This window comes from Nannobrachium achirus (assembly GCF_963921795.1).
Source record: "Nannobrachium achirus genome assembly, chromosome: 6".
NCBI lineage: Eukaryota > Metazoa > Chordata > Actinopteri > Myctophiformes > Myctophidae > Nannobrachium > Nannobrachium achirus.
Genome location: NC_137815.1, coordinates 14,728,669 through 14,746,326, shown reverse-complemented (window position 1 = coordinate 14,746,326; position 17,658 = coordinate 14,728,669). Strand labels below are relative to the sequence as shown.

At 43.3% G+C, this 17,658-nt stretch overlaps 1 protein-coding gene across 1 annotated transcript in view; it reads left to right on the top strand.

The window, feature by feature from the left end:
* The window catches only part of LOC308286829 (cullin-associated NEDD8-dissociated protein 1-like), a gene marked incomplete at its 5' end in the record, with an annotated part of 34,838 nt that extends 17,790 nt beyond the window's left edge, over positions 1 to 17,048 (top strand). The window contains 14 exons of the mRNA XM_080727952.1: positions 145 to 300; positions 3,592 to 3,813; positions 4,281 to 4,487; positions 6,758 to 6,945; positions 7,972 to 8,137; positions 9,895 to 10,035; positions 10,812 to 10,951; positions 12,029 to 12,204; positions 12,799 to 12,894; positions 13,387 to 13,556; positions 14,794 to 14,958; positions 15,436 to 15,543; positions 16,210 to 16,448; positions 17,015 to 17,048. Of these exons, the coding sequence (XP_080584078.1) occupies positions 145 to 300; positions 3,592 to 3,813; positions 4,281 to 4,487; positions 6,758 to 6,945; positions 7,972 to 8,137; positions 9,895 to 10,035; positions 10,812 to 10,951; positions 12,029 to 12,204; positions 12,799 to 12,894; positions 13,387 to 13,556; positions 14,794 to 14,958; positions 15,436 to 15,543; positions 16,210 to 16,440 (2,166 nt within the window). The 3' untranslated portion in view covers positions 16,441 to 16,448; positions 17,015 to 17,048. The remainder of the gene's footprint in view (positions 1 to 144; positions 301 to 3,591; positions 3,814 to 4,280; positions 4,488 to 6,757; positions 6,946 to 7,971; positions 8,138 to 9,894; positions 10,036 to 10,811; positions 10,952 to 12,028; positions 12,205 to 12,798; positions 12,895 to 13,386; positions 13,557 to 14,793; positions 14,959 to 15,435; positions 15,544 to 16,209; positions 16,449 to 17,014) is intronic.
* Positions 17,049 to 17,658: the final 610 nt, after the last annotated feature.

Here is a 17,658-nt window from a genome sequence, read left to right as displayed (position 1 = left end):
GTGTGTGGTGTGGTGGGTCCCCAGTTAAAATATGATTATTTTGGGGGTCGCGGCCTGAAAAGGTTGAGAACCACTGTTCTAAGGGATCATAATGGCTTGACATCGCTGTCAGTTCATCCACTCGTCGTCGCTTGTCTCCCGTAGGTGCTGATGCCCCCGGTGGTGACCTGTGTGGATGACAGCTTCTATAAGATCACCTCTGAGGCGCTGCTGGTCTCTCAGCAGCTAGTCAGAGTGATGAGACCCCTGGACCATGGAGCCACAGAGGGGGGGTTTGACCCCAAACCCTTCGTTAAAGAGGTAGACTAACATTACTCTACTCTACTCTACTCTACTCTACTCTACTCTCTAGTCTAAGGATGGAGCTCGTTAATTGTGGGCTCGCCTGGAAGGCGAGCACACGTATGTTATCTTCATTATTTATATACTATACTAGTCAGTATCTCCTCAAAACTTTGGCGCGCTTCATCTCTTAAACGCTTACACCTTTCAACACCATTCACATTTTTATGTGTTCAGCTTACTGAGGACACGTGTGCTTGTACTTTTGGTTTTGAAATGTTTTGTAGTTTAATTATAAAAAAATAAAAATGTTTAACTTTAAGCACCCAATGCATTTCCAATGGATTTAGTGAGTGGGGAGAGAGTGAGACAGAGGAAAGGGACCCATGTTTATATTAAGTCGCTGTGGCTGCAATATTCACACTTCAGATATGCTATTTATATCAATGCGTTCACACAGGTCTGCTGTCTGATTTGATCCAAATGTCTAAGCTGTGTGATGTATAAAACTATAGTTATAGTTAAAACTATAAATAAATGTCCCTCTCCACTCTACTGATTGACACAGCTGTGATTAAAGGCTTGGCTGTCATTGGCTGTTCTGTGGTGATGTAGCCTTACATAAGTCGGCCCTGCAGTGACAATGCGAAAGTCTCGGCAGATACGTCTTAATGTAAGGCTAGTGGTGCTGCAAAGTAACCAAGTACATTTACTCAAGTATATACAAACAAGTACTTGTACCTACAGTACAATTTTTAGGTACTTTTACTCTAATTTCCATTTTTGTTACTTATACTCTACTATAAATACAGCATTTGACAGCTTCAGTTACTTTTTATTTAGCAGATTTTATTATTAATAATAATAATAATTATTAACACGCACGCACGCACGCACACACGCACACACACACGCATACACACACACTGACACACAAACAACTGTTACTGTGTTACTGTGGAGACGTTTGCTTGTATTTGTCTTTGACACATGTTTTGTAGTGTTTTAGAAATTTAACTTAAAAAGAATAAGGTTCCCGGGCGATGGGCTTTACAGTATATATCCTAGAACCCGCAGGGGCACTCTGTGTGGTTGTTGTTGGTTGTCAGGGAGATATCACAACCAATGCATTTCCAAATCAGACGATCAACCGAAGTGGACCCACCTGGCAAAACCACACCCCAAACACTTTAAAAGCCATGAATTTCAGCCTGTCTGCATTTGAATCCTAGTATATCCCATATGCATTTGGATCAGCATGTCCCGTACTGTATACCAACTTTTACTTTACACTTTTGTTACTTATACTCCACTGCAATTGCATTTGGCAGCTTTAGTTACTTGTTACTTTGCAGATTTTATTATTAATACAAAACATACGGTAGATGAATCACGTAGAAGCTGATCTACAATGTGACATTGCGACATGTTGTGATCTTCTAGATCTGCTGTTTTTAAAAAGCTTGTCAATATTAGGACCATCTGCGTACTATTACTTTGATGTGGTTTGCTGGTTTGCAAAGTGTAGTTCAGGGACCCCTAGGACAGACACACACACACACACACACACACACACACACACACACACACACACACACACACACACACACACACACACACACACACACACACACACACACACACACACACACACACACACACACACACACACACACACACACACACACAGGTTCCCCATCTTTCTTCCCAGGCTTTAAACAGCCATAACTTCAGTTCCCAACATGCTACTGGTCTCGAACTTTTGTTGTTGGTTACCCGTCCACATTATATTTTAATTTTATTTTGATTTAATTGTCCATACCTTTAAAGGACCAGGTCACCTCTGGGACAACCAGATCTTATTTTATTGTTGTGTGGGACACGATCAACACAATCCTGTAATTTCTTGTGTTCAATCTGTGTTTTTAGATATTTTATTATTTCAGCATGCTACAACTGGTCATATGATGCTTTGTAGCATGATATTGCATCATCTCATGCATCATATGATGCAAAATGCATCATATGACCAGTTGTAGCACACTGAAATACTAAAATATCTAAAAACACAGATTGAACACAAAAAATAACTCAACATTGTGTTGATCGTGTCCCCACACAACAATAAAATAAGATCTGGTTGTCCCAAAGGTGACCTGGTCCTTTAAGTTCATGTAATAACACTGCTTGTCTACATTGTATTTGCATTACCATTTTACGTCAGTAAAATGAAAGAGAGCATTGCCTGGGAACTTGACACTTTTACTATTATTGTTTTGGGTTGGAATCGAGCCCACACTGTTTCGAAGGAACAGTATTTCTAGTTTGTATTGATAATGAGCACATTATCGATCCTGTTTATTGAGCCAGGCTTTTATCGAGCCCACTATTGAGCATTTTCTAATATTTTGTGGTTAGATACATTCTGAACAGAACTGGTATCTTTTTTTATTGGCCAGTTGTTGTGACTGTGAGTTTGTGGCTGACCATCATCTATGAAGATGACGGCAAAAGTAACAAATATTATCATTAAATATCATTAAAACAATCATTCATTAGTGTGCAATAAGTGTTAAATCGCCTCTCGTCTTGGTAGTTTAAACATGACGTCAGGGGCCGCTATGCTCGATAACAGGCTTGATAAGCCCAAAGCTTATTGATACCCGGTACTCAATACATTTGTTATCGACTTTGTAGCGGGCCCTTGTTTCAACCTCCATCCCTCTTCTCTTCTCTTCTCTTCTCTTCTCTTCTCTTCTCTTCTCTTCTCTTCTCTACTCCTATGTTTGGCAAGGAATATTACCTCTAACAATAGCCATGTGTTGCATAGAGAATATAGGTTGCTGCCTTCAGGAAGGAGATACGTTGCCCCAGCATACAATAAGGTCAGACTAAAAAGGTCATTTGTCCATCAGTCAACTTTAAGGCTTAATCAGGAGTTTTGCCAGGGGTAGGCTAGGCGGTGGACATTGCTCTTGTCTGTATATCTTCATGTATGTAACCCCGTTTTGTTCCTTGTGTTATGTCAGATGTGTGTATAAATATATGTGTGTGTTTCGCATACTTGGCTGCTGTGTCGCAAGAAAGAAATTCTGTGCGAACTGACAATAAAGTATCATATCATATCATATCATATCATATCATATCATATCATGAAGACAAATGCTTCTATCTCATGAGAATCAGGCAGGATAACTGCACGTGCATCACATTCCAGACACATTTGCATCTCTACAATACCTGCATGCGCTCCAGTCTGGTACTGTATATGTCACTTGCTTTCCTTTTCCTTCTCCTCTCTTTCTCCAGCTCTTCTCTGCCACTCTGAAGAGGCTGAAGGCCACGGACATTGACCAGGAAGTGAAGGAGAGGGCCATTTCCTGCATGGGTCACATGGTGTGTCACCTGGGGGACCATCTGGGGGCGGAGCTGAAGGGCGTGCTGGCCATCCTGCTGGAGAGGCTGAAGAACGAGATCACCAGGCTGACGGCTGTCAGGACCATCACGCTCATCTCCACCTCCTCTTTAAAGGTACAACTCAGGGTACACTATCCTATGAAACAGTGGTTCTCACAAAGTGGGGTACATGGACCCCCAGGGTTCCTTCAGGGGGTTCCAGGGGGGGATCCCCAGATAAATGTGTTAAATCAGTTAAACCATTCTTTCTATTTGAAAACAAGCTCTCAATGCGTCGCGATGCAACACGTTGTGAGCTTGCAGATCTGTTTTTTTTTATCTTACAAAATAATGGAATATTTTTGAAACATTTCATCAACAGTAATCTTGTGCAGGGGTCTGCAGCCAAAATACACATTAATTTGGGGGTTCTTGACTTGAAAAAGTTGGAGAGCCACTACTCTCCAAGCTCAGAGTTGAGAGTCACTACCTTCTTTCTTTCTTTCTTTCTTTCTTTCTTTCTTTCTTTCTTTCTTTCTTTCTTCCTACCTTCCTTCCTTCCTTCCTTCCTTCTTTCCTTCTTTCCTTCTCGTCCCTCCCAGATCGACCTGTCCTCCATCCTGTCAGAGGCAGTGAGTGTGTTGGGTTCCTTCCTGAGGAAGAACCAGCGTGTGTTGAAGCTGGCCACACTGAGCTGCCTGACAGCCCTGGTCCTCCACCACGCCTCCTCCTTCCAACCCGCCACGCTGGAGCCTGCGCTGGCAGAGCTGCCCGCCCTGGTGGACGAGAGCGACATGCACGTCTCCCAGGTATCCATGGATTGATTCAAATGAACTTTAACAGATGTTTACTGGTATAATGAGATAAGAACTCACCAAATGGATGATGACACAAAAAGCCAGAGTCGGGTTTCCATTGACGTCCATTAAACATTAAAGACAGGGTGAAATCAAAAACATGTTTTTTCACACTTTTAGAGCATATCTGTAGTGATAATATGGCCATACCTAACACTAGATGCCCAAAAAATAGAACATAAATAATTGTTGTGTATATTTATATCAAAGGTCCCTAAATAGGCCATTCTTAATTACTTCCTGTGAACAGAAATTCAAGTGATGACATAGACAGGTCCGCTTGCATATAAATGAACCTTTGATTACATTCACCTGTTTGTTTCCCATTGCTGGCTCCCATTACTCCCATTACCCAGATTTTAAATCCCATCGCCTGAAGGGCTGGTCCCCTCGGATTGGTTCAGAAACATACAGGCTTCCTTTTCAAACTGAAACTTCAAAATAAAATACCCAAAATAGTCATTTCATTGGGTCTTTAAACTCTCACACAACTGGTACGGTGTCATAGGGGGACGGGAGAGTGGGCAACGGGAAAACAGTCAGGGTTTTGTTGTGTAGAGGAGGTGAGAGAGGATGGAAGGAGTGAGTTGTAGTCGGAGGCCTTAGGATTTTTTCGTGCTAATCAGTCTAAAAGCGCCACATTTTGCACAGATGTAGCCCAGGGCATGCTCTAATGATTTAGCTAGAGCGCCCGAGTTGGCGACCTTCGGGGTCGCCACAGCGGCCAAATCAAGTTGGGCTCCCATCGACTTTCTATACAGGAGGAAAATACCCAGAAAAACATTTTTTTCTGGGTATTTAAGTAGGATGTGAGGGGTCTAACTAGGGGTTTGTCATGATGCTGAATCCATTGCAAGCATTTGTTTGTCAAAACATTCCTTGGGCTAAAAATGGCCCCAGAAAACCAAGGTTTAGTGATGAAAAGTGATGAGTCTTCACAGTTTTGTGGGTATTTTCTGGGTTGAGTCATTACATTTCATATAGCACGATTCTGATCTACATGCTCACAACACAATTTCTGACTCTAATATTTGAAAATTTGGCCAATGTTACAAAACGATGGTTTAGTGATGGAAAGTGATGAGTCTTCACAGTTTTGTGGTTATTTTCTGGGGCCATTTCTAGCCCAAGGAATGTTTTTTGTGCAAAACAAATGCTGAAATTACCATTCTATCTCCCTAAGGCCCCCGACTATTGAGGGAGAACATACACATGTAAAGCTGAATTTATACTCAACTCAAAGCTAACAACGCATCACCTCATGAGTCATGACACGTTGTTTTTGTTCTTTTCTGCAAGCAGCACTATCACATGATGGAGTATACAGTATCCTCTTGTAAGCTTGTACTCTGTTGTGTTTTTCTTATTGAACTTTTGATGTATGTTATTTAATGTCCTTTTCCATTAAGGAAAGGATTCCAAATAAGCCTTTTCTTGACAAGACAAGTTTATTTTGATCAGCGGTGGGCAGCAACTGTGTAAATGTACTGTACGTTAAACAGATTCTGGATCTGTTTCTTAGTTTTCATTTCTTTCTTATTACTCTTACTTGAGTACATTTCCAAGACACATATTTTACTTTTACTCAAGCCGTGTCTGTGGCTTCCCCCAGCGGCAGCAGGGCTCTCCATCTATTTCATCATACATGGCTAGTAGCCATGTATGACGATATAGCCATTGGCTACTACATGACACTCAACCCCCTTGTTTTCCTTCCTGTTTTATATTACAATGCGCTAATAAACTAAAGTAAAACTAAACTCAGCTAGGTACAGTAAGGCTGTTAGAGTTTCCTTGTTGCGACCAAAGTTACTATGAAAAGCTCCAATGGCTGTCTGTCTGTCTGTCCGTCTGTCCATCACGTCTCTGCCACCGTTGGCCCTATCGATGTCAAACTTTGCACACACATACTCCTTGGATGGCAAACCACATCCTCCAGCCGACTGATTTCTCACATGGCCCTCTTCTAGCGCCACCATCAGGCCGATTTTTGCAAAACACATTTTTGGATACTGCTACTACAGATTTTGGCCTAAAATCACGCAAAGTGGTACACATTATCTCTAAAGTCATGTCATCAACATGGATATGTCACATTTCCCATATTCCCTCCTGATTGGCTATGATTGCCTTCTAAAGTTTGAGTATGCGACGTGATGGTCGCTTATCATCTCCCGATTAGGGAGTCTTACTGGAGGTTTTTACTTTGTACTGTTTGTCAGGTGTCCATCACCCTGCTGACCACCATGGCCAGTGCCTGTCCCTCCTCCCTGGCTAAGCTGGGCTCCTCTGTGCTGCCGGGGGTCTTCAGCCTGGTCCACTCCCCTCTGCTGCAGGGCGGGGCGCTCAACGCCATCATGGACTTCCTACAAGCTCTGGTGCAGTCCAAAACTAGCAACATGGGATACAAGTATGCACTGTGTGTGTGTGTGTGTGTGTGTGTGTGTGTGTGTGTGTGTGTGTGTGTGTGTGTGTGTGCGCGCGTGCCCCGCGTGCGTGCGTGCGTGCGTGCGTGTGTAAGCTATATTTCATATTTCATGTCATCAGCGCCCACACCCTAGGTGGGGTTGGCGATAGGGCCTTTCTGTGTGGAGTTTGCATGTTCTCCCCGTGTCTCCTAGGGTTGATACCCTCACAAAAACATGCACGTAATCCTGGTCTCAATAATGCCTCCCCCTGGCCAGCCGGGGCGTCTGATGGAGGGGAAAGGAACTGGTTGGAATAACGTGTTCCTTCCACGCGCTACGTCCAAACCAGGGAAATCTCCACTGTCAGGTGAAAAGAAGCAACTTGGACTCCTCATGCACAGAAGGAAGCATGAGGTCAGTCCGTTGTCTCCCCAGGCGCGGCAGAGGGAGAGCAGAGCCCAGGGATACATAGGCAATTAGCACTGGGTGAAAAAATGGGTTGCAAAATTGTGGGATAAAAATTATAAGAGAAAAAATATTTCATATCGATGTTATCCACGGGTTTCCAACGCCCCATAGTGCATTGCGCAGACGTTGTACCGAGCTTCCGGCGCCGCAGCCATTTACAAGCTCACAACGGGCTGCATCTGCGACGCGACGTGAACTTGTATGTCTGCTGTTAATACGGAAGTGTGGTCCAAATAATCTCCAGTAAACTCCTGCGGAAACAGGTGGATAAATACTATACAAAAGGTAAAAGTCTTGGGTCCTGTCCTCCTAATGTGATATTCTAGATAATTATGTGTAATAGAAATATAATTCAGGATGTCATATAGGCTTATCAGCCAATAATATATACCTGATGTATGTATTTTGTATAATTATTGACAGCGTTTTCTTGTGTAGTGGTTATAATATGCAGTATTGTAAGTTTTAGTTATGGTTACATATCAGATGTGTTTCTGTCACTCCTCTCCTCTCCTCTCCTCTCCTCTCCTCTCCTCTCCTCTCCTCTCCTCTCCTCTCAGACAGTTGTTGAAGTCCCTGACAGAGCCCTTCCACAGTGGTCCGTCCCACCCTGACAGCACAGCGCTACACAGACAGTCCTACCACTCTGTGGCCCGCTGTGTGGCTGCCCTGTCCGCTGTGTGTCCCAAAGAAACACCAGGCATGGTGGCGTCCTTCATACAGGAGGTGGGTTTGAGCTTAAAGTGTAATGTCTGCTAAGCAGCAAGCTAAATATGCTTAGACGATCTTTATTTATATTAGGACTAGCCCTTACCCGTTCAAAGATATGAGCTCCGAAATGATGTGCAGTGTGTGGGTTATGGGATATGTGCACTGTGCACACAGTATATGAGGGATGGAAAGTAACTTTAACTGGTGCTTGCATGATAATATGTAGGAGCATCAATGTAAGAAATACCCGTTTCGTTTAATGGCTACAGAGATACTGTGTACCGATCTGCATGATTTTTGGACAAAATCTGTAACAGGGCGAGACAACCCCCCCCGCCTGCACACACACACACACACACACACACACACACACACACACACACACACACACACACACACACACACACACACACACACAGAGCTGGTTAAACATGTTGCCTCATGCTAGATGCAGAATAGATATGCCTCAAGCTAGATGCAGAATAGATATAGATACACCATAAAAATGCTAATATACAGCATATGATTTGTGAAAGTGACAAACGGGCTTCACAGTTATGTCAGGTGTGTTCATATGCTAATGGTGATGCGATTTCAGATCAATTGCTCCAGCCACTGAGGAGAAACGCTGTGACAGACACTCACTCAGACAGACAGACAGACAGACAGACAGACAGACAGACAGACAGACAGACAGACAGACAGACAGACAGACAGACAGACAGACAGACAGACAGACAGACACTCAGACAGACATTTGGAAAATGATATGTTTGATAAATATAAGCGATGGTAAAAATGAAACGGAAGTGAGGAGGAGGCTACACTTCCGCTTTATCCCATCATCAGTCTTCCGTCGCTCCAGACTGTATGACGGGAGCATTTGCAAATCGCGGGAGTCAACAGTCTGGCCACGCGAGACTACGAGGAATGGGACGATATATGAACATTTTATGTGACCAAAGAAATTACGATTCGCGATAATCAATTATCCTGGGGCGGAACATTTGCCAAAAAATAGCTGATCTACAAGTTTACAACGCGTCGTGGCGCGTTGTGAGCTTGTAGATCGGCAATTTTTTGGCAAAGAGATTTGGTAGATAGTGAAAAAGGACTGCATCAAGTACGTTATTTCCAAGTCGGTATTACCAGTTATAGAGGGTTTAAAAGGTAAATTGAATTGAAAAAGGTGAATTGATCCCAGTGCCTGACCGATGTTGAGTGTCTTTTATCACGATAAACAATAATAACGATTATCGTCCCATCCCTAATGTCAACATTAGAATACTGTCATTAAAAATTGGTTGACGTTTGAGCTTAATGGAAGAGGACATTGTATTGCGATACTGTCACTTTGGTTATTGCTCTATTACTGTATTGTATTGTATTGTAGTGTAGTGTAGTGTAGTGTAGTGTAGTGTAGTGTAGAGTAGTGTAGTGTATTGTATTGTAGTGTAGTGTAGTGTAGTGTAGTGTAGTGTATTGTAGTGTAGTGTAGTGTAGTGTAGTGTAGAGTAGTGTAGTGTAGTGTAGTGTAGTGTATTGTATTGTATTGTATTGTATTGTAGTGTAGTGTATTGTATTGTATTGTAGTGTAGTGTAGTGTAGTGTAGTGTAGTGTAGTGTAGTGTAGAGTAGTGTAGTGTAGTGTAGTGTAGTGTAGTGTAGTGTATTGTATTGTATTGTATTGTATTGTATTGTATTGTACTGTATTGTATTGTATTGTATTGTATTGTATTGTATTGCATTGTATTGTCCTTTGCTCTGCTCAGGTGAAAAGCTCCAGTTCTTCAGAGCCAGTGCGTGTGCTGGCTCTGCTGTGTCTGGGGGAGGTGGGGAGGGGAGGCAGCCTGGGAGGCAGCAAGGAGGTGCAGGCTGTCATCCTGGAGGCCTTCTCCTCACCCAGTGAAGAGGTAGGACTTCACTTTTAATATTCTAGCTGTATACACAGCTATACATACAGTACTCATAGGGGTTTGTTTTGAAATGTGTCTTTTTTTAGGTATTGTTGCTGTTGTTGGGCAGAAATCTCCATATTTTAACTTTTTGTGTGTTTTTTTTGTTGTAAATTAATGCCCTAGGGTAGGTGTCTTCAACAGGGGGTCCGGGACCCCCAGGGGGTCCTCAGAATTACTACAGGGGGGCTGCCAGATCTTTGTGTGATTGGAACCTTGTTTCTTTTTTTTTTACACTAACCCTAGAACTTTGCCAACAATAGCAGATCGTCTATTTTCTGCAAAGAGGTTTGGTGTAGGGGGAAAAAAGAGCAGACTATGTAAAGAGTGAAAGGTTGAAGTTTACTAATACACACTAACACAAATACAACATGATAGTGCTGTCAAACAAGTCTATGTCAAACTATGAAATCTATGTAAAAGTTTAATCAGCAACCTATTTTATACAGTATGTAGTGGGAGTCCCTACTTCATCTCTCTGTCAACTTAGGGGTCCTTGGCTGAAAAACGTTGAAGACAACTGCCCTAGAGTCATAAAAAAGTATAAAAGTATAAAAAAGCGTTTCAAGCTTATAGATCTGCTACTTTTGCTACTTTTAGGCTTGTACATCTGCTTCTTTTGAATTTGAATCCTGAAAAGTGCCAGATCCGTCACCGCAAGCAACCGCTCTGCTTGTCGCTGTATTGTTGTCCATCTCTGTCCATGTTGTGCTACTGTGTGTGTTGTGCTGTAGGTGAAGACAGCAGCGTCCTGTGCGTTAGGCAGCATGGCGGTAGGCAGTCTCCCTGACTACCTGCCCTTCCTGCTCAAAGAGATCTCTGCACAGCCGCGACGACAGTACCTGTTACTGCACTCCCTCAAAGAAGTCATCAGGTGTGTGTGTGTGTGTGTGTGTGTGTGTGTGTGTGTGTGTGTGCGACTGTGCGTGTGTGCGTGTGTGTGCTAGTAGTGTATATTTCTCTGAACATATCTCTTTCACTGTCATCTTTAACATGACTCTCTAACTTTCAAGTTCAGTGTCTTTCATTTCATCATTGCATGTTTATTTATTAAGCCAGAACGAAGTTACATATTGTTGCTGTCAGGCAGAAACCTTGTGTCTCCAGATGTCAATGTTTCATGTTTTTTCATAAATTAATGCCCTTACATTGTCAAGCAAAAGTATAGGGAAAAGCAGATCCTTAAGTTTGTTATTTCTAAACCATTGTGAAAGTAAGTCAAGCACTATGTGAATTGTGAATACAATGTTACAAACAGCCCGCTCGCATTGTTTTAGTTCTACTGGATCTCTTCTCCAATCGTCCCTCCCTAAAAATAGTTTTTATTTGTTGACGAAATTGTCAACCTATTTAGTAATAGTTTTAGTAATCACAGTTAGTTTTTATTCAGTTTTTGCTTAGTTTTCAACAGTGAAAATGTAGTCTACGAAAAATATCTGTAGTTTTAGTCTACGAAATGAACACTGCTCACAACACCTCTGTATGTAAATGGTAAATGGTGCATTTATATAGCGCTTTTATCCAAAACGCTTTACAGAGATTGTGCATTACATTCACCCATTCACGCACACATTAATACACCGGTGGCGGAGGAAACCATGCAAGGCACCAACCTGCTCACTGGGAGCAATGTACAAGTGATTAATTCTGTCTCAGGGTTTTTAATAAATATTTAACCAATGAAAAGTATTATCAAGAGCTTGTGACTAAATTATAACGACATTGGGTCCATAGGAGCACAGGTTCCTTTTTCCTTTTCCTGAAAAGTAACAGTTATGGACATACAAGGTGACAACAGTGACGATATACATGTAAAATAATTTTCATAACAGCAGCATCTTCCTTTCATTTCTCCTCTCCTGTCATTTAATCCCATATCGTATGTCTTCTTTATTCCTCCTCTCTCTCTCTCTCTCTCTGTCTCTCTCTCTCTCTCTCTCTCTCCTTCCAGTGCCTGTCCAGCCTCTAGTCTCTCGCCCCACGTAGAGTCCATCTGGACGCTGTTGTTCCAGAACTGCCAGTGTCCAGAAGAGGGCACCAGAAACCTGGTGGCAGAATGTCTGGGCAAGCTCACCTTAGTGGACCCTGCACACCTGCTGCCCCGACTCAAACAACAACTCACTGCTGGTAGGGCTCTGTGTGTGTGTGTGTGTGTGTGTGTGTGTGTGTGTGTGTGTGTGTGTGTGTGTGTGTGTGTGTGTGCGTGTGCGTGCGTGCGTGCGTGCGTGCGTGGGGGGGGGGGGGGGGGGGGGGCACGCGGGTATGTGCGCTACGCGTGCCTATGTGTCTGTGCGAGGACTTATTTGAGTATTTCCAATTTCCAATACTTTTATTTCTACTCCACTACATCTCGGAGGCAAATGTTGTACTTTTACTCCTCTAAACGTATTTGAAATCTTTAGTTACTAGTTACTTTGCAGATATAAATTATAATATTATAAAACATACTATTCTATACCTTGGCTATTTGAAAATAGGCAATCTACAAGCACATTGTGAGCTTGCAGATCTGCTATTTTGAAACATTTTGTACTTTTACTTTTGGTACTTTAAGTGCATTTTGATGCCAATATTTCCTTACATTTTGAATTCCGGACTTTTACTCCTAAGTAACAGAGTATTTCTATACCAGGCTGCCTTTGCCTTCATGTGTATGTAACTATTCCTAACAACAAATGACAAGTATGTTTAAACCCGCCATTAACTATCCACTCTTCACAGCCTCTCCATTGGCTCGTAGCACTGTGGTGACAGCTGTCAAATTCACCATCATAGACCAGCCTGCACCCATAGACGCTCTGCTCAAAGGATGTATAGGTAACGTACACAGTACTCACACTAGGATGTATAGGTAACGTACACAGTACTCACACTAGGGCTGCACGATGTATGGAAAACAAGCAATATGTCATAACATTGTTGAATATTGCGATGATGATACGACTCATTACTCATAAACTCATAAACAAATACTCAATTATACAGTATGATTTTTTTGCCTTTTGCCAACATAGAACCCAGACAACAAAAAGCTAACTAAATGTACTGAAAAAAAGAAGAGAGAAAGGAATGGATTAAAGTATATTTCCATTCCAACAACTTGGTTTTAGTGAAAACATTGCACCTGACTACAACTGTTATTGACAATGTATGTACACCACCAACTTGGCCATAGAGTTTCTCACTGCTCCGCTTAAAACATATTCTTTTAATCCAATTAAAACCTACTTTTATACCTGGATTGTTGAAATATGATAAATACACACAGTACTCACACACTCATAAAATAATTTCCTCTCCGCACGACAGGAGACTTCCTGAAGACGCTGAAAGACGATGACATCAACGTGCGGCGCGTTGCCCTGGTGATGTTCAACTCGGCAGCCCATAATAAGCCCTCCCTTATCCGTGGTCTCCTAGCAACAGTGCTGCCTCACCTCTACAACGAGACCCAGGTCAGGAAGGACCTCATCAGAGAGGTAAGCTGATTGGTCGGAGGAATTTAGCAAAGGCTTCATATGTGATTGACTGATAGCAACTAAGCTAGATCAGTATCTGGTACTGCTGGTTTTCTATCCCAGTGGTTCTCAACCTGTGGGTCGGGACCCTCTGGGGGGTCCCCAAATTATTTTGGGGGTTCCCCAGATGATTAACTTAATGTGCAACGTTGTTTTCTCACTCAACAGTAAACAAACCAACATACAGTTTAAGTATATAGATAGAGGGTATCTGCACATTTCTAAAGGGACAATTTAAGGACTTTTTAATACCTCTAAAATGACAAATTAAACATTGGCCAAATTGTCAAATATTAGAGGCAAACATTGTGAAAATAGCCAAAATACGTGCTTGCTAGTTCTACTGGTTTTCTATCCTACCAGGATCTCTGGTAGGCCTACTGTCCAGACAGGGCCTGACTCGCAACTGGCTGTTGGGTGCCCCCAGATCAAATGGTTCGGCTTGGCTATTTTTTTTTCCTTTCTCTCTCATTTTTTGGTGCCTTTTGGCAACGTGATGCCTGACGCTCACTGCGTCATGCGCGTCATAGTAGCGGCGGCGCTGTGTCCAGAACACTGTCATTTTTAAAAATAAGAAATCAGAACATTGATCACTCTTGCGTATGAATAGGAATGTGCGTGTCTGTGTGTTTACATTTATGCGTGCGTGCCTGCGACGTGTGTGTTACTGTGTGTGCATGCGTGCCTGTGTTACAGGCAGGGGCATAGTTCTGCCGTTTCAAAATGACTCCAATACGGAAGTAAAACTTCCTATGATTGGCCGCTAGTTGCGCTGTTTCCCCCCCCGGCCGATCGCAAAAAGAATTGTTCTCCATTGGATCCCATTCATTTTCCCCTTTCGTGTTCTAACCTTAATTAACATTTTCATGAATACTGTATGGTTCCTAACGCTAGTTAAAAATTGCCTTTCAATCACCATCATATGGGTTTTGTCGAAATTTGGTCCAATTTATTTTAAAATAAATGATAAAGTTGTGGGGGGCGTGGCCAACTAAACTGTATTTCGGGAGGCTCCGACCACATTCTCCCATGTATCCCAGCGGTTGCACGTGACCGTTGGCAGCCAATAGCATCCTTTGGTGCCTTTACAATCTATGATGGCAACACCCATGCCAAGGACCCATATTGTGTCATTTGCGCTGCATAAAAACCAATGGCTTCGCTTTGTCCATATATTTTATACAGTCTATGGTTACAGGTGGAGATGGGTCCATTTAAGCACACGGTGGACGATGGTCTGGACGTGCGTAAAGCAGCGTTTGAGTGCATGTACACCCTGCTGGACAACTGTCTGGACGGCCTGGACATCCTGCTGTTCCTGGACCATGTGGAGGAAGGCCTCAAGGACCACTATGACATCAGAGTAAGTCAAACACGCATGCACGCACATCTCTTTCTTTCTACACTTTCTATCTGTATTTCCCTCACTAAAAACTCCTTTGCAAATTTTATTCATAGGAGAAAATGTCATGTCTGTCAGGTAGAAACCTCACAAGTGTTATTTTTTCAGGATTCAACTTCAAAAATAGAAAACGTAGACACAAATTTGGAGCTTGTGGTTCTGCTACTTTTGATGCTTCTGTGTGACGCTGTCGTATGATCAAGTATAGGGCGTTAATTTAAGAAAAAACACAACAAGTTGAAATATGGAGAGGAGATATAAAGCAATGTATACATTAAACTGCTATGCATGAGATAAAAAAGCTTTATGTAAATATGGACAGTGCTTTCTTAATAATAACATATCATCATTGCATCGATACGATAAGAGGGAGTATTATGATATATCGCGGTATTTTTGTCCCACCCCTAATTCTGAATCCACGTTGTGATGTGACAGATGCTGACCTTCCTGATGTTAGCTAGACTGGTGTCTCTGTGTCCTGGTGCTGTTCTCCAGCGACTGGACCGGCTGGTGGAACCGCTAAGAGCTACCTGTACTACCAAGGTATTAGTCTCTCTCTCTCTCTCTCTCTCTCTCTCTCTCTCTCTCTCTCTCTCTCTCTCTCTCTCTCACACTCTCTCACACACACACACACACACACACACACACACACACACACACACACACACACACACTTCCTTTTTTTTACCTTTAATTTTTATCCCACAATTTTTTCACCCAGTGCCAATTGCCTAAGCTGTAATCCTGGGCTCTGCTCTCCCTCTGCCAACCTGGGGAGGGCCCTGAACTGAGCTCATGCTTCCTTCAGTGCGTGAGGAGTGAGCAGGCTGCTTCTTAACACCTGACGGGGGGGGGGGGGGGGGGGGGGGGGGGGAGCTTCCCCGGTTGGACATAGCGTGTGGAAGTAACACGTTATTCCAACCAGTTCCTTTCCCCTCCATCAGGCGCCCCGGCTGGACCGGGGGAGGCAGTATACGTAGAGACCAGGATTACTGCATGTTTTTGTGAGGGTATATCTACCCTAGGAGACATGAGGAGAACATGCAAAAACAGAAGGGCCCCACCTAGGGTGTGGGCACTGATGACACGGAGAAGCGAGCCCACAGGACTCGCAGAACCTTCTAGCTGTTAGGCGACAGCGTTACCAACAGCGCCACCGTGCCCCCCAACACACACTCATTTCTAACGCCCCTCCCCTCTCTGTCTCAGGTGAAGGCGGGTTCAGTGAAGCAGGAGTTTGAGAAGCAGGAAGAGTTGAGGCGCTCAGCCATGCGCGCTGTCGCCGCCCTGCTGGCCGTGCCGGAGGTGGAGCGGAGCCCCAGCATGGCCGACTTCGCCAACCAGATCCACAGCAACCCCGACATGGCCTCCATCTACAACAGCCTCCAGGGGGGAGGTGGAGGAGAGGTTGGCCTGGCAGAGAGCATGGACACTAGCTAGATGTTGGAGTATGTGTTTTCTTTTTTAATTACTATTTAATAAATGTAGAAGATTAAAATAATGTTGTCCCGGCTTTAAAGTCCCCAATTATGAACTGAGCCTCAGGTTTTGTAGGCTTTTTTTTTTAAAGACACTTCATTAAAGCAAAAACAAGTTGTTGATATATACGTTTCAACTATTCTGACCAAATATAGAAATGTCCCATTTAAACCAAGACTCCTGTTTTTTTTTTTTTTTGCCAGTGTTGGTGAAGGAATGGGAATAATGTTTAGGCAAATAAACAACAGAAACTATACAGGGGGGGAAAAATCCAAGTTAATGAGCATGGTCAAAGTCCAAAGGTCGAGGAGCGGTCGGGCCTGTGACGCACTTCTTTCAAATGAGGTATCCATCAGAGATCCTTCATTATTTCGGACGTGTGTCGTCAAGCTTGGGCTTTAGTTGACCTTGACTGTAGAATACTTACTTACTTAATTACTTACTTAGTCCTCTTGCACTTCAAGGAGCGTAGAGCCAACCATGGCAACCAGGAATACTCTGTATGAAAACCTGCTCTCACTTTGACTTTCATCAGAGCTGTGTTGGAAACTGACAGTGCTGTAGAGGGGAACATCAGACTGGTTTGTGAAAGCTGTGGCTGTGACTTCAACAGAGGCACTCGGGGATGCTGTTCCTGCGTCGGCTGTTGGGGGGCGCTGTGGTATCTCCTTATACTCATGAAGGCTCTGAGGAAGAAGGATTGGATTGATGAATGATAAATTCAAACATTTTTGTCTGAACAGCATGACTTGACATGACATGACATGACATGACATGACATGACACATCATGTCACAGCACGCACACACACACACACACTCACACACACACACACACACACACACACACACACACACACACACACACACACACACACACACACACACACACACACACACACACACACACACACACGGCAGCGACCGTCAGGTCTCATACACAAACTTTAGAAGGCAACTGTAGCCAATCAGGAGGGAATATGGGAAATGGGACAGATCCATATTGATGACATGACTTTAGAGATACTGTGTACCGCTTTGCGTGATTTGGGGGCAAAATCTGTAGGAGCAGTGTCCAAAAATGTGTTTAGCAAAAATCGGCCTGATGATGGCGCTAGAAGAGGACCATGTGAGAAATCAGCGGAGGTTGTCATTTGGCATTCAAGGAGTGTGTGTGCGT